The 22,702-nt window shown below is 40.4% G+C and overlaps 1 protein-coding gene across 2 annotated transcripts in view; it reads right to left on the bottom strand.

The window, feature by feature from the left end:
- Nucleotides 1-22,268, bottom strand: part of LOC117290807 (fibrillin-1-like) — a 49,510-nt gene extending 27,242 nt beyond the window's left edge. For both annotated transcript variants that reach the window (XM_033772372.1, XM_033772379.1), the window contains exons 1-15: nt 22,144-22,268; nt 17,620-17,802; nt 15,807-15,869; nt 15,225-15,350; nt 14,232-14,387; nt 12,831-12,902; nt 6,976-7,107; nt 5,567-5,692; nt 4,574-4,702; nt 4,010-4,135; nt 3,203-3,355; nt 2,527-2,727; nt 1,910-2,005; nt 1,222-1,347; nt 150-275 (exon numbers count right to left, since the gene is read on the bottom strand). In XM_033772372.1, coding sequence (XP_033628263.1) covers nt 150-275; nt 1,222-1,347; nt 1,910-2,005; nt 2,527-2,727; nt 3,203-3,355; nt 4,010-4,135; nt 4,574-4,702; nt 5,567-5,692; nt 6,976-7,107; nt 12,831-12,902; nt 14,232-14,387; nt 15,225-15,350; nt 15,807-15,869; nt 17,620-17,802; nt 22,144-22,195 — 1,867 coding nt within the window. In that variant the 5' untranslated portion in view covers nt 22,196-22,268. The remainder of the gene's footprint in view (nt 1-149; nt 276-1,221; nt 1,348-1,909; nt 2,006-2,526; nt 2,728-3,202; nt 3,356-4,009; nt 4,136-4,573; nt 4,703-5,566; nt 5,693-6,975; nt 7,108-12,830; nt 12,903-14,231; nt 14,388-15,224; nt 15,351-15,806; nt 15,870-17,619; nt 17,803-22,143) is intronic.
- Between the last annotated feature and the right edge of the window lie 434 nt (nt 22,269-22,702).

The raw sequence follows: 22,702 nt of genomic DNA, 5'->3' as shown, positions 1-22,702 counted from the left end.
GGGAGACCGCCAACAAATGGCTAGATGTTTGTGTAGCTCAGTAGGTAGAGTGCCTCCATGTTAATCCAGAAGTCATTGGTTCAAATCCCTGCTCTAGTCAATTTGTCTTTGTTCAACACCTGAAACAATGTTTTGAGCTAGACACACACCTTCACATTTTCTGTCGTCGAGGTTGTACCGGAGACCATCAGGACATTGGCAGGTATGAGAGACCTCTAGATCAACGCAGGGGTATCTACCACAGACACCTGGGCTTGTCTCACACTCATTAATGCCTTCAGAGAAGGGAATTCAAATGATGGCTTTAGTACACACTCCCATCCGTCTGCTTTTAACACCTGAGCCCAATTTATTAGAGCTGCTTAACGTTAAGCAAATTTGTGTGCTTTATTTGCCAAGGTGTAAGCGTATTTTAACGGGTAAGCTAAAAAACTAGCTTACAAGCCATATTGCCCGTTCAACATTAATTTGCATTATTCCGTCATTCAATTTGATAAAGTTAGCATTCGAAGCTTTGCTATGAAATGGAAATTGCACAGTAAGCACAACATCGGCAGTTAAGCAGCTCTATGAACTTAGGCCCTGGTCTGCCACAGTAGAGAGGGTTAGCGATACATTTTCTCTTAAAGTTTTTACACAGGTCTGTTTAAAACAGATGCAGACAGTGTTCATGTTTTGTGTGTTCAACCCATAGAGCTATATATATTGACTAGAGCGCTAACTTGCTCTGCGTTTTGAATCCACCCTGGACGCAGACATGTTTGATGTGTTGAGTGAAACACATTGCCACTTTTTTTTTCACATTTGGCATGTGCGCTTACGTACGCGACTGCCCATTCGCGAACGTCCGCGCTACGAAAACCGTAAGTTCAACTTGATTGACGTACTAAAAAAAAAGTATACGCGCCTTTTAAACAGGACGCACATGACGCTCACAGTTTGTTCGCTCATCAGGAGATTGTGCTTTCACATTTGCTGCATTTTCTGTTTTGATGACACCATAGTAAAGAACAAACACACTATCATGCAAATAGCCGTACGATTGGCGTACAACAGGGTGTTAGTGCTCTAGTCGATATATATAGCTCTATGGTTCAACCACATACCCAAAATAAAAAACAACAAGCCAAGGTGTGAAAGATACAACTTCATAAAAAAACGTATTAAAGGGGAGCACTCTTTACTAAAGAATGGCACGGGGAGCAAAGACAATGAACATACCTTCACATTCCTTGTTGTCCATGTTGTATTGTTGGCCTTCTGGACATTCACATGTGTACATCATATTTAGATCAGAGCAGGATAACTCACCACAGATCTGTGGAAATACTTTGCACTCATTGATACCTGCAAGGATAGAGAAACGACATTCAAATTAAACCCCGAATGAGTTTTCACATGATTTGATTTGATTTATATGCAAGTTTTTTTCAGGGGCCGTTGCCACCTCAGTACTCCTGGGCTGAAACAGGGTTACCCCCTTCACAGTCCCTTACGGATGTAGGCTCGGGTATCATCCATCAGAAGCCTGGCTGGTAGAGCAGAAAGCACTACCTCCACAACTTTAGGAAGCAATCATGGTTATGTGTCTTGCTTAAGGACACAAGTGTCACGACCGGGACTCGAACCCATACTCTGCTGATCAAACACCAGAGCTTGAATCTGGTGCTCTTAACCGCTAGGCCATGACTTACCACCAATATGATAAATAAATTTAATTGAATAGAATAGACCCTTCCAATGAAATATGTAAATTGCACGTAGGGAACATCACTGGTAATGGGTGCGTGACGCAGACGCGATTGCGCGTCTATTTAGTGCACAACTCTATGGAGTTTGCCAACCAACAGGGTCTTTATGCATGGGTGAATGTAATTAGCATATTTCATGGGAAGGGTCCATTGCTCACCTGTGTCTCTCTGTGCTGCTAAAACAGGATGCAATCCCTCTATGCCCTCAATCTCTGCATGCCCTCGCCCCATTGGACAAACCTGGTTGTATTCAACTGAAGAATACATATAAAAATACAAACTCCGAAGATTTAATCACAAAGTTCAACTATTACTGGAACATTTATTGTGTTAGTTACATAATATCCTTATTTCAACTTTTTAACCAAACTTGTTTTCTACTAGTTAAAGGGACTCGTTGCCTTGGATAAGAAGCGTTTCTTATGAAATGAATGTGGCTGGAAAGATGCTGTAAAAGTAGAATATAATGATCCAATCAAGTGTGCCTCAAAGTTTGTGGTTTTCCTTTTGCTTTGTAAACTAACACAGTCGCCATTTTGTAGTGTCAAATATTTTGCCCAATTGGCAATGACCAAGGGCACTAATGTAAAGTGCACTAATACATTATTGTTTCATGCACTAACTAAAAACTAGTCATTAGGATTAATACGGTTATCATTATTAGTACAATATGGTATTCGATTGTGAAACAGTGGGCTTATCAATCTACCTAATATCAAATCAATATCAAAACTTTTATGAAATTATTGGCACTAGCTCACTTTGAGTGACTTACATGAGTCTTCCGGCGGGCAAATCCAGAGCTGGCAGTCATCTCCCCAGCCAGCACCCACGCTGCAGCAGCATTCCTGCCTGGTAGCATTAGAGGATAAAGTATTGCTGCAGAAATTGGGGTCGTCAACAGAAGCGTAGCAGTCCTTCCTCTCTGGACCTTGCTCTTCTTCATCGGGCGTCGCGGGAGAAGCTGGCGTTGTTTCTTGGAAAGAAAAATTGAAGAATAATAATAATGAATCAATACAAATAAAATGAGAAAATAATCCCTCACATTAACAAAGAAACAACTGGTATGCTTAATCTCAATAAGAGATTCGTAACTCAGTAATTTTTCCCTAAAATGTGTTTTTACTGCTGACAGTGCAAAAAAAAAAATAGCAAACATTTGAAAATTATATTGATCATGGACAGTAATGTAAGCTAGACCAATTTTAGTGGTGGGCTCTAAATCCAATCTAGTCCACCAAGGGCGAGCAGTTCAACAAAATTATTCATGTTTAGAAATGGGGCCATAATTGCTGAAGTACCATCTGGGGGAAATCTGTGCTGGGCCGCACAGTGTATTTTGCTGCGAGTGCTGTGCCAAATTTGTTAGTTCTAGGCAGGCCGCAAACCTGGTACCGCCCACTGTGGCTACAACACTGAGCGTGGTAGAAGAAGTTATTTTGTATATTTACCAACAGTAAAGGTGTCCATGTAGATGCAGCCGGGCATGTCTTCAACATACATGGCACCATTGGGGCACTCACAGGTGTAGCTACCAAAGGTATTGGCGCAAGTAATTCCATTTCCACCACAAACTTCAGGTGACTCGCTACATTCATCAACATCTGCGGGGAAAAAAGATTGGAAGCTTAATTGCACTGTGGATTCAGAGGGTGTCACGGCCGAGTGGTTAATAAGAGCATCAAATTCAAGTTCTGGGAGATTTTGTGCAGCAATCAGGAAAATATTTAGAATTACATTCAACATAAAGGGAACAAGTTTCCATAATCAGGAAGATTTTCAAATTTGTTGATCAGAACATGGAAGGATTGGTTTATTTTCAGGGAACTTTCCGCAGAATCGGGGAGAGTTGGCAGATTCTGATGCACATTATGTAGGTATTTTGGACTTTTAACCCTTATTAAAGACACTGGAACTGTTTGGTAGTGTCAAAGACCAGTAAATTCTCACTTGGTGTATCTTAACATTATGCATAAAATAACAAACCTGTGAAAAGTTTAGCTCAATTGGTCATCGAATTTGCAAGGGAAAGAAAAAACACTCTTGTTGCATTACTTTTTTTTGAATTTGAGTGAGAAGTTACCTATTTCTCAAAAAGGAAGTTACTTCAGAGGGAGCCAACAATTATTTTGAGTAATTACCAATAGTGTTCAGTGCCTTTAATGATGATGTTTGTGACTTGTGCAAGGGCCAAAAAAAGGCAAAAACCCCAAACAGCCTATAGTAGGAAGAAGATCATGCCTGCTGATAATACTGACCAATGCATGTGTTATCCTCCGTTGTAGACATGTGTGTTCCTGTCGGGCATACACAGCGATAGGATCCTGGTTGGTTGACACACTGGCCATTCACACAACTATCTTCATCATTACATTCATTGATATCTGAAGAAAGAATAAAAGATTGTAAGCAAAACATGCCAGACAGTTCTCAGCCTGAAGTGTGAAACCTTTGTCCTTTACAAAGCACTATGTAATGGTTTACAAAGTGCTGTGGCGCAGTATGCTGCTATCAAACCAGAAACACCGGGGCGGACCCCGTGCAATGGGTTCTTTTACCTCTATTACACAACACACATGACCTATGACGTTATGTCTCATCTGGAACGACAAAGCAATACCGGTCAAGTGTCTTGCTTAAGGGCACAAGTGTCACGACCGAGACTTGAACCCACACTCTGTTTATGACAGGAGGTGTAGACGAAGGCATGACTAGGCAAGTCAAAACATACAGCAAAGAAAGGCTGTTAAATCCCTCCATAGCATTTAGTAAGTTTCCCCGGCCTGCAAAGTGGGCACCCTATTTCAGTGTTGAGCAATTACCTCTACAGTGATGTGCCCTGCTGTCATAGTGATACCCCTTGATGCATGATGACGGCATACAGTAGTAACTGCCATACGTATTCAGACACGCATTCACTCCGCATGGACTCTGTAAGCACTCATTGATATCTGTGGGTAGAAGAAAACACACAAAATAACAGTTTACAACACTCCCTAAAGCCTATGAAATTGGGCACACACAGTTCTACACTCAATCACAAGCTGGCCTGAGGTCACCAGTGCGTCCCTTTCTAGCTATTGCTTGAATATTCTGAGCTACACATACAGGGTGCCAGGGCCTAATTTCTCTGAGCTGCTAAAGCACAAAAAATGGCTTTAGCATAAACGCATTTTGCTTACCAGGAAGATGGTAACCAGCCAAAAAACCATGTCTGGGGTACCGATTGTTTCCTGATTAAAATTTGCTCATCAAAAGTGTTTACTGGTAAATTAATATTGTCGCTTTTTAAAAAGAACCTTTTGTGAATCCTGGTCAAGGTAAATATCACTGCACTGTATTATGGCCATGTCTGAATTGGCTGATATGGCTATGGCTGTTCCTAAGGCTGTTGCTACGGGCATCCTATGCTTCAACCCAATGTTCACATGACAATCAAGCCAAAGCCGCTAAATCAGACACAGCTTACAGTTCAATGAAAGTGCAACAAGATCAAATGAGGACATTTATAGTTTACTCTGACAAGGACGTATGTTACATTTTATTTTGTTTCAGATCATTGCCATCGTCCATTCCAACAACCCAATGTCAATGTCAGCTTTGAAACATGAACAGGTCAATCTAAAACAACCAAACTGATGTTAGTAATTAAACTGCACGAACACACACAACACTCGTGTATCATGCAGTAGAGCAAAAAACTTTGTTTCCCCATTAGCTTCTTGAATCAATACAAACTGCCAGGCATAAGAAGGATTTTGTGTGTGCCTTTTGCATTTATTACGACCAGCTGGTTTATGGTTTATCATCTTCACCTCGACATATGTTGCCGTTTTGTTGCAGGCCTCCGCTGTTTGTACATCTGCAGAAGTAGCTACCCATCGAGTTGATGCAGCGTCCACCGTGGCATATATCCTGATTTTCTCGACACTCGTCAATATCTGGAAATGAATTCCATGTTTATTTAGTTTATTTTTTATTTCTACTTTTGTTTGGCTTTACGCGTGACCCAATTCAGGATGCACGATACAAGAAAAGAAAGAAAAAAATAAGTCTTGTAAAAACAAAAAAGGTATGATAATAATAAGAAACAGATGTGTTCACAATGACATCTTCAAACAATGCCAGATGTGGTACCATATGTTATTATCTAGTCATACACACTAATAGACATCTGTGGATAACTCTGAAACCTGATACCCTGTTTTCAGACTTGCTTTAAACCCTTAAAAAAAGAATTACACCAACTGGTATTGGTTTAACTGACCAATTGGAACAACGGTCTGCTGACCAAATGGCTTGTCAAAACACCAGGGGGACCAGTCAAAATTCTCTCAAAGTGGTCCGGCTGGCTAGATCAGTTCTTTAGAATCATCCCTAATTATGTAAAATACGGACGAGTGGGAAGCTTGTGAATTAGTGAAAGGACAAGCTAACCCGGGCCTAATTTCATGGCTCTGCTTACCGTAAGCAAAGTACCATATTGGTATATGACCCATGGGAAATATTATTCGTAACAATCTGAGAAACGTATCATCATGTATGCATCGACAGTAGCGTTTCCCAGTTTCACATTTTGGGGGTATTAAAGCTTTTTCCATAACCGCATTACTTTGAAGTGAAATGATTCTCAAAGTACTTTATACTATCCAAAGCTGCTGTACTTCTATCCATGTAAGGTTTTTTTCCCATTCATTTTAAAGGCAGTGGACACTATTGGTAATTACTCAAAATAATTATCAGCATAAAACCTCACTTGGTAACGATTAATTGGGAGAGGTTGATAGTATAAAACATTGTGAGAAACGGCTCCCTCTGAAGTGACGTAGTTTTCGAGAAAGAAGTAATTTTCCACGAATTTGATTTCGAGACCTCAGATTTAGAATTTGAGGTCTCGAAATCAAGCATCTGAAAGCACACAACTTCGTGTGTCATAGGGTGTTTTTTTTCTTTTATAGTTATCTCCAACTCCGATGACCAATTGAGCTGAAAATTACACAGATTTGTTATTTTGTGTATTTGTTGAGATACACCAAGTGAGAAGACTGGTCTTTGACAATTACCAATAGTGTTCAGTGTCTTTAAAAAGTGATTACCAAACGTATACATTCCCTTTCAACTGATGCCACAATAGAAATCAGCATATCAGAGAGGCATAATAGGCCTATTGGGTAAAATGTAAGAAATTAACAGTTAACCCCGAGGAAAAAGAAAAGAACCCTACCTTCGCAAGCTTGTCCATCATTGATAGATCTAAATCCCCTTCTGCAGTTACACTTGTATCCATCCTGTGTGTTAACACAGTCCCCATATGTACACAATAGACTATTTTCTTCACATGCATTAGGGTCAATGGCTGTTGGGAAAAAGAACATGAAATTGGGGAAACAAAAAAAAACGGAAGAAGAAAATATGAATACAGAGGGTGAAATGAAGAAAGTGGCTTATGAGGCCCCCAAGCTAACCATCTATAAAATGGCAGTCATGGTGTGGTTGCAAAGCCCCCCCCTCCCTAAGTTACCCCACCCACCCCAACAAAGTGAAATATCAATTCAAGAAAAGGTAAAGAAAACTTGATTAAAACATCAACAATAAACAACAAATCACGGTAATTATCAACATCCACTTGGTTTGCCCAGTTAAGGTTTTCTAGGAAAAATCTTCATACTGTCATTAATAGGTATACTTCATTATCGAATAACCAGCCAGGAAACAAATCAGGCGATAGGCAATACTCCCCAAACCTCATTTAACCTACATGTAACCTCATTTAACAATCATCTGCAAGTGCAATGATAAGATAAACTTAATTCCAAATACTAGGTTTGTAGAACTCTTTGTTTTCCTCTATATGCCTAGAAGTACAATATCTAATTTTAATCAAAGTTTGCCGTGAACAAGATTGGTGTTTCAAAATAAGAAAGTTTGGAAATATTATTTTAACAAGTTGAAAAATTGTTGTATAAAATAATCTCTGACAGCACTCTATAAAATAAAAATATTTAGGATAAAAAGAAAGAAATGTTATCAAGCATGTGAAAGCTAAATTGTAAGAGGTATGTATGTATTATGCTAAGTGAAGAATAATATTTAGGGATAGCTGTAAAATGTTTTATCAAAGTAAATCAAACTATAGGCCAGGTTAATAAAAACTACTGATGAATGAAAAAAATAAAAAATTATATACTTTTTTTAACATGCACAAAACTACTTACTTATTTTGGCAAGCAAAAAATTAATAAAATCAATAAACTAAATAAATGAGTATTCAGATTTAAGTTTAAATAAAATATCAAAAAAATATGATAAATAAAAACTTGTGTTTGTGTATATAAAATGTGATACATTTGTGGACAGTATTTAAGTCTGTAATTTGTTATGTTGAATGTTTAAGTTGATTTGGGGTTAAGCAACACTTCACAGACCATCAGTAAAAACATCAGACATGTCAGATCTGTACAATTTTTGTTGTCAATACAACTTCTTAAATCCACGATAAATTGTGTTCCCTTTATAAACTAAATGAACATTCCTAGTTAAATATGTGACAATGCTGCACTTTATTTCTCATTGTTATACTCTACACTTGTATTTTTGTAATGTAACTGTCTGGTGTTGCTACGATGATTGTTATCTGCTGGTAATAATAGTAATAATGGAAATTTGTATTGCCCCATGTCTGTCAGAAAGACACTTCTGTGGCATAGAAAAGGATTCCGCTAATTATGGCACTTAAAAGCCAAGAGTGAAAAAGTGATATTTCAACTTAGTTTGGAAGCTTGGTGGAGAGAGAGAGTGTCTACTAATCATGAGGAAGAGTGATCATAAATTACTTTTTAACCAAGGCCAATTCTCTTGTGAAGAAAAAAATTTTCATCAGGAGACCTAAACAAATAACTACATTTTCAGGAAAACATAATGAAGACCAGACGGGAAAACCTCCAATGAATTCAATGAAATGTACAACTTTCAAGGGTAACTTCTTATGAAGACTTCTGTATCCGGCAACTACCAGACTACTTTATCACTATCGCTGATTAGATTTTTGTTATGAATGTGAGACTTTATGCCCCTTTTAAAAATAGTTTTCTTGAGAAATTGGTAGTTAAAACGCTAAATTTTTACCATTAAATAAAAAGGCAAGTTTACATGCACATTATTTCATCACGCGGACGGAACACTGCACACTCGTGCAGAAAAAGGGCACTAAAATTGAGTGTAGCGAGCACAGTTGTCAGGACCCACACAAAGGCCACAGACCAGTACAGACCCTATGATAGTATGAATGGCTTACTTTTAATTTTTCATGATTTTGACAGTTTGTTAAACGGTAATATAAAGATAGTTCCCAAGCCAGAGCGCATGTATGTATGTGACTCTTCATAACATTATAAGGGTATAAGACATCTATTTTTGTCCAAAAATTGTTGTCAACCCTTGTATCTCAGTCTCACTGACCTGAACTGAACGGGGACAAGCAAATGATATAATTATATTTGATATATATAAATATAAAGGAGATAAAACGGCAGCCGGGTAAGGATCTGTAGACCCTCGTGTTCATGAATAAGAAGTATTGCCTCGTATCGTCTAATCATAGAATATGTTACTCTCAAAATTTGGTTTAGGCCTACTCCCACACAACCGACACTGCGCACGACTGTCAGAAATACACGCACATGGGCTGGGTTTAAAAACCCTTCTCGCGTTTTGTTCTCAGTTTCAGTTTCTCAGTTAGTTGAAAAGTAAAACAAGGCTTACCCTACATGCCCTAAATCAAGCCTCATAAATGTACTTCGCATCACATCTTTGTAAATAGTATGAAGTAGTAGCGTTGATTGCAACGCAGCCATACTCGCACAACTTTTCACAGATTTTTTTGTAGAGGCCGCCATTTTGTACCTTATCAAAACCTAACTCATGGGGGCGCTCCGTTTAGCACGACTGGCTCTGCACCATAGAAATAGAACACCCCAAAAGAACACACGGCTGCTTCTCAAATTCGGCGGGTTTAGTATGTTGTAGTACTAAACCCAATAGACCGATACACAACTAGATACCAAAGTAACCAAAACAAATATACACTTAGTAATTATGCTTAATCAAAAAGGAAATTCAGCTTTAGTTTAAAGTTTAAGTGTTGGTCATTAGCTGATAATTAAAAAGTTAACTTTAGGCCTAACATGGTTTCAAAACGACACGAAAGAAGTTCCGCTCAGGTGGTGCCGGGGTGACAATAATAACTTAATATAAAACAACCTTCAGTTCGGAAGTTTGCTGTCACTAGTGGTCATTGTAACACTTCATGCAGGTGCTGGGACCGGGAATACAATTATCGTCGAAAGCCATTCAGCATCTTTTGAAAGAACTTGCAAATTAGGGTATGTCTTTATTTAGGATCCTCTTTAGGAACACGTTGCCTTGGATCGGTCGAGTTGGTCTTTGAAAAGCGTTTATAACCGTTGGTTATAAAATGCATATCATTAGAAAGATATTTTTAAAAGTAGAATATAATGATCCACACAAGTATCACTCAAAATTGCGTGGTTTTCCTTTTACCTCGTCGACAAACACGGTCGGCCATTTATGGGAGTCAAATTTGACTCCCATAAATGGCCGACCGTGTTAGTTCGCCAAGTAAAAGGAAAACCTTGCAATTTCGAAGCAAATGTGTGTGGATCATTGTATTCTACTTTTAAAACATCTTTCCAACCATATGCATTTTATAACCAACGTTTACAAACGCTTTTCAAAGACCAACTCGACTTATCCAAAGCAACGTGTTCCTTTAACAACCTCTCATCATGTTTTAAAGGCAGTGGACACTATTGGTAATTACCCAAAATAGTTGTTTGCATAAAACCTATCTTGGTAACGAGTAATGGGGATAGGTTGATGGTATAAAGCATTGTGAGAAACGGCTCCCTCTGAAGTAATGTAGTTTTTGAGAAAGAAGTAATTTTCCACCATTTGATTTCAAGACCTCAGTTTTAGAATTTGAGGTCTTGAAATCAAGCATCTGAAAGCACACAACTTCGTGTGACAAGGGTGCTTTTTCTTTCATTATCTCGCAACTTTGACGACCGATTGAGCTGAAATTTACACAGATTTGTTATTTATGCATATTTTGAGATACACCAACTGTGAAGGCTAGTCTTTGCCAATTACCAATAGTGTCCTGTGTCTTTAACAAGGTATAATACGGGGATTGATATGAATTGGTTCATATAATGATAAGACCCTAAACTTCACACCTGCGAATTTACGTCAGCAAATATTTCTAAAGTCGAAGGGTAAAACATTTTAAAAGATCCCCACCCAATGATCCCCCCCCTCCAACAAATATTCACACCAACTTCGGTTTCCACAAAAACTACCGCAAGTGTTCGCTAAAACGGGACTACCCAGCAGGTTCGGGTAGCGGGATATCGGAGGGGATCATAGTGTGTTGAGGTTGGAGGATGGAAGTGACTACTCTTCACAAAACCCAAAATAAACTGTCATTACCTCAAGGAAATCAAATTCTATCAACCAGGATATTATTCGCTTCAATGCCGAACGTGCTCCGTCTTGTTTAGTTGGTAGCGGATTCCTTCCACTTTACGGTCGTCTCAAATTGTTCCGTTTCAAATTTAAAGATTGGAAGTCCTCCCAGAGCCGCTGTGAGCACAGTTTATATGTCATTGTGTAGAGGATACATACTTTTTATTATTAGCTTATGTTATAGGCTTAGGCCTATGCGAAAAACAACAAGAACGGGTTGTTTGGGCGGAACACCTGATCGAAAATAACATTAAAAGTTAACTAACTTTTGAAAAATAGCATCAAACGACCGGATCCTTGGTATTAAAACAACAACATTTATTTCCTAATCCTTATCCATTATTTATTTTGATAGCCGCAATCGAAATAAGCAGGAAACTGATTCAGACTGTGTTATTTCCCAAACCGTCGGAAAAAGAAACTGGGTTTTTGTTCAAGTAAAGACGACATAAATGAATTGTCATGGAATAAGAGCAATTCACACTTACTATGAAATATTTCTCATACCCTATTAGACGGTCACCTTCTAGACCACAAACCGTGCATACACACAGCCACAATCCTGATAAAACAGGGCGGTTTTAAAGAAGATCATGCACGCCCAATCATACTTTCTACACAGGCCTTGCCTACAACATGCACCTGTACACATTACGACAATGCCCTAACATCGTGTCGACTCGTCTCACGTCATGTGCAGCTCGTCCGCCGTCGTTGGTTAACTCGACCTCTGACTAGAACAATGCAAGACTTTATGACAAAACACGAGGAAAGAGTGTACAGCGATCTACCAACGGAATACTATACTATCTATTTTGATTGACTTGTAAAAACGCACACACCACACTATTGGGCAGGTAGTAGGGGTTGAAAGTTTCTTTTATGATGCACGACGAGTAGGCCTACCGACTCTGAAGATACGGTATTCCATAATCTAGGCCTATTGGTAATAACATTATGATGTCCTACACAAAATTGTAAACAATTAGGCCATAATTATAGGCCATATTATTATGCCTATGCTGACGTGCGAAACTCAATTGAGAATAAAAAATATGGGATTACCCTATAGAAGTTAGCTAGTGACTATAGGCCTACACAAAGGTGTAATATTGTGAGTGAAAGTGTTGGTGTTCTAAGTGTTGTCCGGTATGTTATTAGTGTAACTTGTATTTTCATATTTTTTATAGAACAGAATAGCCTATGTTTCTATAGTAGTGCTGTGCAGACAATGCAACGGTGGTGCAAGTAAAACGGTGCAGTCAGAATGCACGAAGAGGGCGGGAAAGTACACATTAAACACATCACTTCAATTGCAGCCGCTGTCTTCCCTTTATTTTGTTTAGCACACTGGAAGACAATTTGTGCAACAAGAGGAGGTAGGTAGGTAGTTACAGGTGAACAAACGTGCTTGATGGGGTGTATGTGTGTGTGCATATCTCTTCACTGCGCATGCGTGCTGTGCTACACGGCAAAGATGGTGAAGGCAGTCAGAAGGGTTGGTGAAGAGTGGAGGGAAAAGTGGAAATTTATTACCGTTACTAGATAGGCTCTTCCCAGGAACATAATGGTATCCCGTACCTTGTGGGCACATAGCACGATATTCAGCTGCAGAGAGTGGGTAAAGGAGAGAACAATAGGTTATATATCAGGTTAGCATGTTGGGATAGACAGCAATAAGGGCAGAGTATAGTCGGCACATGACGTCATTGACCACCATCTTTGATGAAACTTGCACGCGTGTGAAAGGTCATTCATATGGCTGAGAGCTTTGCACAGCGCGTACACGCGCACTTTTCCATTGTTTATCATCATCATCTCGTATGCTGCTGACCGACAGCGTAGCCGCAGCGATTCTAATCACTTTTTTATTTATTATTTTATTAATTTATCCACTTTTCGTTATAATAATCGCGCGTCAATGTTTTACCCGCACGACCGACCCAATCTTGAGATCGACGAGCCTTATCAGATGGCTTCGGCGGTGGCTACGGCCGGAACAGCCGGGACACAAAATGGTCTTATGATTCTCAAACGTTGTCATTGCTCGCAGCCAACGGCAATAGGCCCCCTAACCGTTTTTGCTTTATTTTTTTATACAGCAAAAGTCACTTAGTGTCGTAACCAGCGGGGCCGGAGCTCGGGACGGATATCGCATAATATCTCAAAATGTACGCATACGTATTCGATGCCGTGCTTTTTGTGCGATGCCTGAGGGTTTTTCTCGAATTATTTTTTGTGCGCATTCGTAAGATGTCGCATACGTATGGGCACGTACTATTTGCGATGGCCCGTTTCATGATCATCGAAACAGGATGGTCACGTAAACACATAATCAAAATCACAGAGCAAGGGTAGAACATGCTTTATAAACCGTCTCGGAATGCTGGAACGGAAGTGTTTTTTTTCATGATGCTCCAAAATGCCTAGTCATCCAGACAATGTATGAGGTGTTGCAGTGCACAAAATGAAAGGTTACGCGCCACACCACAAATATCCCTCCGTAATTTGACTCAGGTGTGGAACTATGTAGAGCACATCGGCTGGAAATCAATGTGAATTAGACTGTGTAGCTAAGTATCACATACTTTAATTTATTTCACCAAGCTCTGCCCAAAATATCAAACAACAGCTGTCCATGTTCGAATCTCAGTTGATATGGCGGTTTAAAGGATTGGTATGCTTTGTGTTATGTAGCTAAAGCCCTGTTCACACGAGTAAATTGTAGCATGGGTGTACAGTTTTACAAGGTGTACCTCGTATGACAGGTCACAGTCTCGCCCAGGGTCCCTTGTTAAAATCTTGTCAAATACACAAAGAAATGGCAACTCAATTGGAGTCATACCCGAGGATTTTGCCGCTTAATAAAACATTTGAAAAAACAAGAAAAAAAGCTTTGCCGAAGTATGTAATAAGCGAAGCTCTAATCACTCTTACCAGATCCTTTGGCCGGGCAAAGCTCACACGCCGTTGAGCCCCATGCCAAGCCGATTCCGCAGCAGCACTCCATTCGTGTAGTCGGCCGACCAGAGGCGCTCGACGCCAGGCATCGACCGTCGTATATCCGTCTGAAACATCTCCGTTTGGCCTCCACTTTGTTATGAAAAAGAGACAATTCCAGATAAGTGATTAATTCACAGACCCTCACATTTTATGCTTTGTTGTTCCGAACGCAACCCTTTAAAGGCACTGGACCCGTTTGATGTATCCCAACATAATTTTTTTTTATTCAAACAATAAAACATCTGTGGAAATTTGGGCTCATCAGTGAGTCACTGAGGTTGCAAGAGAATAATCAAAGAAAAACACCTTTTTAGTTGCATTACTTTTTGTGCTTTCAGATGCATCATAAAAGGCTTCAGCAGAAGTATTTTATTATTTGAGTGAGAAACTAACCTTTTTTCTAAAAACTATGTTACTTCAGAGGAAGTCATTTCCCACAATGTTTTTACTATCAATAGCTCTCCATTGCTCGTTACGAAGTAAGTTGTTATGCTATCAATTATTACCAAACGTGTCCAGTGCTTTAAAAGTGTAATGTCGTCAATATTGTGTGATTCCGTGACGTGACATGATTAAACATTTAAAATTTAATGTGGTTAAATATACCAAAAAGGTCATAACTCGAAAAAAAATTACAAAATATGTTCAAGGAAGTGCAACGTAGCCCAATTGTCTCCAGGTCAGACTCAATCAAACTTTGAATAACAACTATTTGAAGTCTACAAATTTGAAGGCAAAACAGTTTGCTTGACATAATTGATACCTTCCTATGCTATTGTCGAGCGGAGCAGCCACAATTAAATTTCCTCGGCTCTAATTGGTAAAATTGTTTTGTATGCCACAACATGCAGTTATTCAGGAACCAAGGATACATGACTCCTGCACTTATAGTCATTGTGTGATCCGGATGAATCCGGGTCTACTTACTCGTGCACATAGTTCCGGTCGGATCCAATGAATATCCGGGCCTGCAGTGACAGCGGTAACTACCACGTGTGTTAACGCAGTTGCCATTCATACAAATGTTGTCGAAAGCCGTACACTCATTTACATCTGGAAATAAACATTAATTTGTATAAATAAATTTGGTATATTGTTTAAACGAAAAGTTCATACCTGAGTTCATAGGTTTGCTTGAAATTAAATGCTGCTTTGGGGAGGTCGGATCTGGGCCCAAATTTTATTATGAAGCTGTTATGCAGATAATACTGCTTAGTAAATGTTTTTGCCAGGCAAAAAGTGAGTGGGCACCAGATGCAACAATGTTAACTTTTTGGAATTTCAGCTGGTAACAAGTTTCTATAAAGCAAGATCTTTCTGTGCTTCGAAAGGTTTTATTCTTACAGGCTTTATGTTATTGGGCCATGGTGTTATAATAATAATTAATACAACCAGTTCACGGAAGCAGACTACAGCCACAACTTGAGAGTTGAGAAGAAAACAAACCTGATTTTATCCTAAGACACACTGCTCCTAAGAATTTTAAGAAGGACCCATACCGGTACTTACCCATGCACCTTGTTTCCGAACCTGGAACCTTCTTAAAACCGCTATTGCAATGATTTTCACGTCCTGTAAACAAACAAAAAACAATATCATTATAAGCAAATAATGGGAGACTTTGTAACGCTAGGTGGCAGCAGATTGCACATTGTTTCCGATACTGTAACCTTCTTAAAACCTTTATTGCAATGATTCTCACGTCCTGAAAAAAAACAAAAAAAAAACATATCATTACGAGCAAATAATGGGAGACATTGTAACGCTAGGTGGCAGCAGACTCCGTGTAAATTTTCATTTCTTACGTAGTTCTGGAGGGAATTGGCAAATCGGTTTGTTTTGATCCAGAAGTCCATGTGATACAAGTATCACACTCCTCCAGTACTTCGTCAAAAACTATTGCCCTTTTCGAAACAACGGCTTCAGCTCCAGATTCGGCTAAGGCTAGCTTGGCCACGCGGTTGTTTTGAAAATTGCGCGTGCTTTGCGTATACGTGCGCAGAATCCAAAGCCGATGCCGTTGTTTCGAAAAGGGTATATACTGTCACTGACTCTTTGTGCTCGCAAGATCCCTCGTTTTTACAACTCAAAGTTCTCCTGATTCCTTATACGTGATTTTGGTTTCCTCTTGGTAGACAGGTTTCACTTATCGGTTCCTTACAGCTGCAAACTATTCCCCATAATGCTGCGTGTGCCAAGGTGCAATTAGTCGTCTGGGGTCTAGACATAAATCGTTTCCCGTATACAATTCCAGCTCTCTTCTTCGTCTCAGAGGAATACACAGTGTACTTTCACGTTTATGATTCTAGGTTTCATTTTTCAAGGAGTTCTAAAAAGTAAAATGTTGACTGGATTTTCTTTCTTCATCGTATCACACAAAGTTGGAGGATTTATTTACGTCATGACCTTTTCGACTGGACCAAGATTACCGTAAGGGTTTTAGAATTCATTTTCATTAGTGAACCCTTTGGGAATGAGGAACGTGATGTCAATAGGCCTGTGAGGTTAACGAGTTCTGTGGACAGTAACAGAGGTGTTATCTCAAAGATTCTGTCTTAGAATTGTTGACAATCACATTTTGGATAAGTGTCCAATGGCCGACACGACATTTGAAATCACCAGCCTGATTAGTTTGGGCATTTTGACAGCTCCTGCCTTTCAGTCCAAAATCGGCATCCCACCCACTTGTTGGGAAGTTATGTCCGAGGTGGGGATGCGGTTTTAATTGTCAGGCACGGGGGACCAATTTGAGGTGATGTCCATATTACTAGTCCTTTTGGAAAGCATTGGTAATCAGCACCTTGCCGGGAAACAAGCGATAGCGACTGCCAAACACCTGAGTAATACTAACACACAGGAATTATGTTGGTTCTGGGGTTTCATTCCCTGCCTTTCACCTCTGTAGACCCCGGTTCGAATCTTACCTCAGACCCGAGCCTTGCGTGTTGATATGGGTTTTCAGTCCCCACCTGATTGCGTGGGTTTTCCCCCTATGATTTGTGGTTTTCCTCTCAAATCTAAAACTGAGCATTTCTTCTCACTTCCTATTCCTGTTAATGTTATTGGCGCGAATTGTGCAGTTGAATGTGAAATCAATACGTAGCTGTAAAACAAAGGAAAACTGACAAGGAAAACTGACCGGGTAAATTTGAAATAAATTGGGGAATAATATACAATCAGTGACGCTCACAAATTTGACACAATGACAATGTTGGCACTATCACCACAGTGACCATAGTTTCACCACAGTGACACCTACCGGTGCTTGTATCTATTTTGTTGGGACAGTGTATTTATCTTTAGGGACAACAATGACACTCACCGAGTTGTTGGGGACACATGTGACAGCTAGTGCCCCAAGCCTGACCGACAGTGGCACAGCAATCGTCGTGGAGAGTGGTAGCGTCGGACATCGGGGCGAGGCATTGGTTTGTGGTGACTCGTCTAAAGCAAGGCCCTCTAATGTGGTACCGTGCCAAGGGGCTGTTTCCCGCCAGAGTGGAACCTGTACATTAAAAAGAGAGACATTAGAATAGATACAGCTCATAGACGCAATTATGAGTTGATCGAGGTAACCGGAGCAATAAATTCATGAATAAAATGTGTTTCGCAATAACATCCGGGAATCATTCCTTCCTCCATGGTCACATCAAGAAAGTCAAAATTACGACGAGCTACATTGGCGTCGATTTGATATCTAGGTTCCAGATCAAAGTTGAAAGCAAATCCCACTTCGCAATGTTGAGTGAATCTGAGCGCCAATGTGTCTGAGACTTCTTTTTACATTAATTGGCAAAATATCCCACAAAAGACTGAAAAGAGGACTGCTGCAAAATTGATGAAGCTGCCGCCTGTAACGGTTCACTGATTTCTGGTTCTGCGGAAAGAGCAACGCATTCAAACCTACTCGGTTTAACCATGGATAAATCGCTAAACCTTTACTGGAAGAATAAAGAACGCGCGCTCCTCGATGGTTTAATTGCATCAGTTAAAATGGGCAAGAACCCCCACCAATGCAAAGAAACAAACAAACCAACGAACCCAAAATCCTAACACCCAAACAAACAAACACCACACAAACCCAACAAACAAACAAAAACGAGCTTTAAAAATTAAACCTATGGTAGCCATGTCACACGTACATTGAAGTTTCAACGGGCCATTATTTCAAATTAAGATTGACTTAAACATAAGAAAATTAAAAAACACTACAATTAAAAGAAAAATACAAAACCCAGAAAATTTGGATCGTATAATAAAGACGTCAACCCACACTTCAAATGTTATTCCTGTTACAGCAAATTTTCCCCGATTAAAATCTCACTCCACATTCCCAACTTCTCGTTTCCCGCGGGGATTTAAAGCACGCCACCAAGAGTCCCCTAAGCCCTTGTTGAATAAACCCAGTGTGTGAACACAATAACAAGATCGCTATCTGGGGAGAACAGTCAGCAGAAACTCAGTGGATTTGACTAATTAGATCCTTAGGCAGTGGCACTGGTTCAGTCGATATCACATTTGGCACGCGATTCAAACTCAACGACTCCAATAAACCTTGCTTTGTCTACCTTGTTTTTGATCACAGAGTAAATAAGAAACATAGTGTAACACGTTTTGACAGTGTATTCTTTTCATACAAAATTGTGCCTTTTTACACCAAGAAGTCAGCAAATCTTTCAAGCTCAAAGAAACTCTGGCATCTTTCCAGGATGCCCTCTAAATCAAGACTGGTATTTTTTAGGCAAGCAAAACTGAAAACGGGGACAATATTAATGTAATCCACAAGAGACCAGCGATGAGCCGTTAAGCCGCGGATCCTGGTGGTGTGTTGACATTTTTAGTTGGCCCCTATTCAAGTTTAAGTTCCTTTTCGTATTGAAAGAGACAGAAGAGCTTCTGAGAAAAAATGACAGAGGTGTCAAGTATCACCCACAGGCCCCACTAATTCCTAAAAAACAAGCACAATCATACAAAAGTTGTCATCTTTATTATCTCGACACAATCTGACCCATAATGGGTGTTCAATAATAAACGCTGAGGCTGCATAACGGAGCCTTTTCGAAACAAAGATTTCGACTTTTTTTTAGGCCCTGGCTTTAACTTTTAAATTCTATTGGAAATGCAAGCTTTCGGCCAAGGCAAACTTCCGAAACCGAAGCAAAAGCCGAAGCCAGCCATCCGAGTTGTCTCAACGTCGAGTTGTCCGAACCGTCGCGTTGTCCGAACCGTCGAGTTTTCCGAACCGTCGAGTTGTCTGAACACCATCCACAGACGCTTGAACGCTGTTGAGAAAACAGCAAGATGTCGGCAATGGTGAGTAAAGGCCGTTATGACACTAAGCCAGTGTTCGAACCGATGCTTCGACTGTGCATGCATGCCTATTTGAAAATATAGCCGAAATTAAGCCCGTTCTTCAACGCCGCCATATATACCATAGCGGATGCAGCCTAATAATTAATCGAGAGAAGAGGAAGCTTTAGGCATCCCATGAATCCTTCATAAGAATGTCCCCACCATTATCAATTGCTCATTTATTTATTATTAATAGTTGGTACAGATCTTGATAGATATACAAATGCAGCCGAGGTCACTTAAGGTACGCTGCCACTTTAAGAGATACACCCTGTACACAAAGTGACTGTACGAGCATAGTCAAGTGATGAGACACTATTGTTTTGACAGGATACTGTTATTGGACAGTCTTGCGCCCTTTTTAGGTTCACTCACCTCGAGGTCATTTTTTATTTTAATTTGAGGGATACACGGGAAGAGTGAACGTAGCTTCACGAGTCCACTAACAAGGGTCCAACACTTTGAAGATTCCTCCAGGGATGAACTATTCCTTTTATAACGGGTATGAGTCATTGCTTTAGACATCAGTTCTGTCGAATAATGGTCTGCTTTGTATTAAAGTTAAGGCGGCGTCCGAATTGACGATTTCGGGCTGGCCACGGGCAGAACTTCTGCACTGCTATAAAGGCCGTTGAAAACATTTCTCTATGGTAAAGTTTAAGACCGTTTCAGAATTAGCGGATACGGCTGTGGCTGCAGCTTGGTCTCCGCGTCATCTTGCGCCATCCCACTAAATGCAAGTTGTTCTCGTAATGAAACCAATGTATCCCAACCACTATACGCGATTCTATGCAGGCAGGAGGCCTGTCGAAACCAGACACTCAAGACGATTGGGGGGGGGGGGGGCAGTTAAAATGTAACGGAAGGGAAAACCTAGAAGAAACGACTCTTTAGCAGAGGTCGCCGAAGTCGGATTTGAACCCGTATCATAGGTATCTACATGGCAAATTAATATGGCCAGAATAATGGATAAAAAAGAGGACGATAGATTTTACGAACTTTCTGTACAATTTGGGTCGTATGAGGGGGGGGGGGGGGGGTGACACAGGCACCAAAACACAGATTCTCCCGCCAAACCAGAGTTCGCAGAGGTCAGAGGACAAGTTTAGCCCCTGTACTGCTGAACAATAACAAGAAATATTTTCCGCTCAGCCGTTTATGAGCCCATGTCCAAAATACTTGATGCACGCTGTGAAAATACTGGATCATATGGCATTTTGGCAATGGCTCCCTTTCGGATATTAAGCAAATTACAGATTTTTGAAAAACAAGTTGTTGGCTGAAAAAGCTCAACGAAGGAGGCTCCTGGTCTCGATATACATCATCAGTCGTTTTTCCGAACTATCTCACTCTTCTTAAATGTTTGAAATGCCACTTCGAGAAAAAAATAGTGGCTGCTAGAAGAGTGCTTGTGGTTAGACTCTTTCACACAGGCAAAAATGAGTCTATAAACTCTACTTGTAAAAAAAGCATTGGCCTATATTAAACCTTCCCTTTAAAGTGAGAAGAATTCAAACTGTTAGACAATTTGCCAGAGGGCTCAAACTATAACCTTGTGGTAAGAAGGCATGTCAAACGGATTGACACTTAGCAGAGAGCTCTCTGTGACACTACATCCCCCGGTCGCAGCTTGTTTTTGCAGAGGCGCGGGCTGACGCACGGCCAGTGTTCTCTGCCCACGCGAAGCCCCTAAGCACGGGGCGGTTCGGCTTGTCGATGCCCTGGGCATGCCTTGGGACATACTAAAGCGGTGTTACTGTGTAATATAGGCGAAGATCATTCAACAATAAGTGTTACTATTTTAAAAAATTTTGGTTCATTGCTTTATAGGTCAAATAGTCAAGAGCGTAGGTGTAACTTGATAAACAGTTCGAAAACGAAAAAAAAAGTTAGACAAATTGACATCAGATCTTCTGGAACGTAGTAAAACACTCCATGAAAAGCCAAATTTCTTTGGTGGTAAATTTGGCATCCTCTATATTAAGAACTAAGGAAATAGTAAATGGGCCAAGGCCTACCAAGGTTTAACATAACAAGATTTAGAATGTAGTACCTCCTGTTTTCGGACACCCACTAAGGGGACCCTGGGACCCACTTTTAAAAGTGTTCGCCTCTGCTCGTTAAATTTTAAATGTTTGGTTTGGGGCAAGTTACTCTCCTTGTTTTGTTGTTGAGACTGAGCATAAAAAAAGCTCCCGCAAGGGGATAAGCTGGCAACAGCCAATCTCTCTCATACCCATAGCCACCCTGTTATAATTCTACCTCCATGCTCATCAAACATTGATTTTACAGAGTCCATGATTTATGAAGTGCACAAATCATTGTGATTCAGTAACAAGACGGCAGCACTCAATGTAGCCATTGCGAAATCAGCGGTTACCTTATGTGGATTCGAACCCACCCTCCTTGTTTAAAACCATCATAGGATGGGTGCCAATCTTGTATTTTATTTGAAAGAGGAACAAAGGGTTAGAAGGTGTCATTTTGTTCTTACCAGATGATGACGTTCTACCATTGTAGTTAACAACAGACGATGAAGATCTCATTGATGACGTCACGACTCGTCCATTAGAGAAAAGACCGCCGCTCGTACCACTTGATGATGATGATGATGACGACGATGGGGGTCTGTACCTGCCACCGCCAGCCGCGCTCACCTGAGCCGACTGGCAGTACGTCCCGTGGAAGCCCGTTCTGCACTGGCAGACGTCGGGCCGCGCCTGGATGCAAATGCCGCCATTTTGGCAGCGCCGTCTGCAATCAGCTGTACAGAGAACATAGAAATAAAACTGTTTTATTTGGCTCTAACGGTGTAGCCGGGACGCTTCACTGGGGGTCGGAGAACATTATGGGGACACAGGAACCATGCTTTCCTTTTAATTTTATGGCACTAAACCGTCTGGATTATTTTTTACCTCGGGCACCAAGGAGATGGGACCTTGGGGAAGGGATGGGGTGGGATGGGTACGTGTCCATCTAGCCAACCCCGTGGCCACGCCGCTGTCTGGCACACAATTTACATTTGAACGGTGTTTTCACAATGTACCGTCGTA

The sequence above is a fragment of the Asterias rubens genome, chromosome 1, assembly GCF_902459465.1.
Source record: "Asterias rubens chromosome 1, eAstRub1.3, whole genome shotgun sequence".
Lineage (NCBI taxonomy): Eukaryota > Metazoa > Echinodermata > Asteroidea > Forcipulatida > Asteriidae > Asterias > Asterias rubens.
This window is presented reverse-complemented; position numbering and strand designations above follow the sequence as displayed.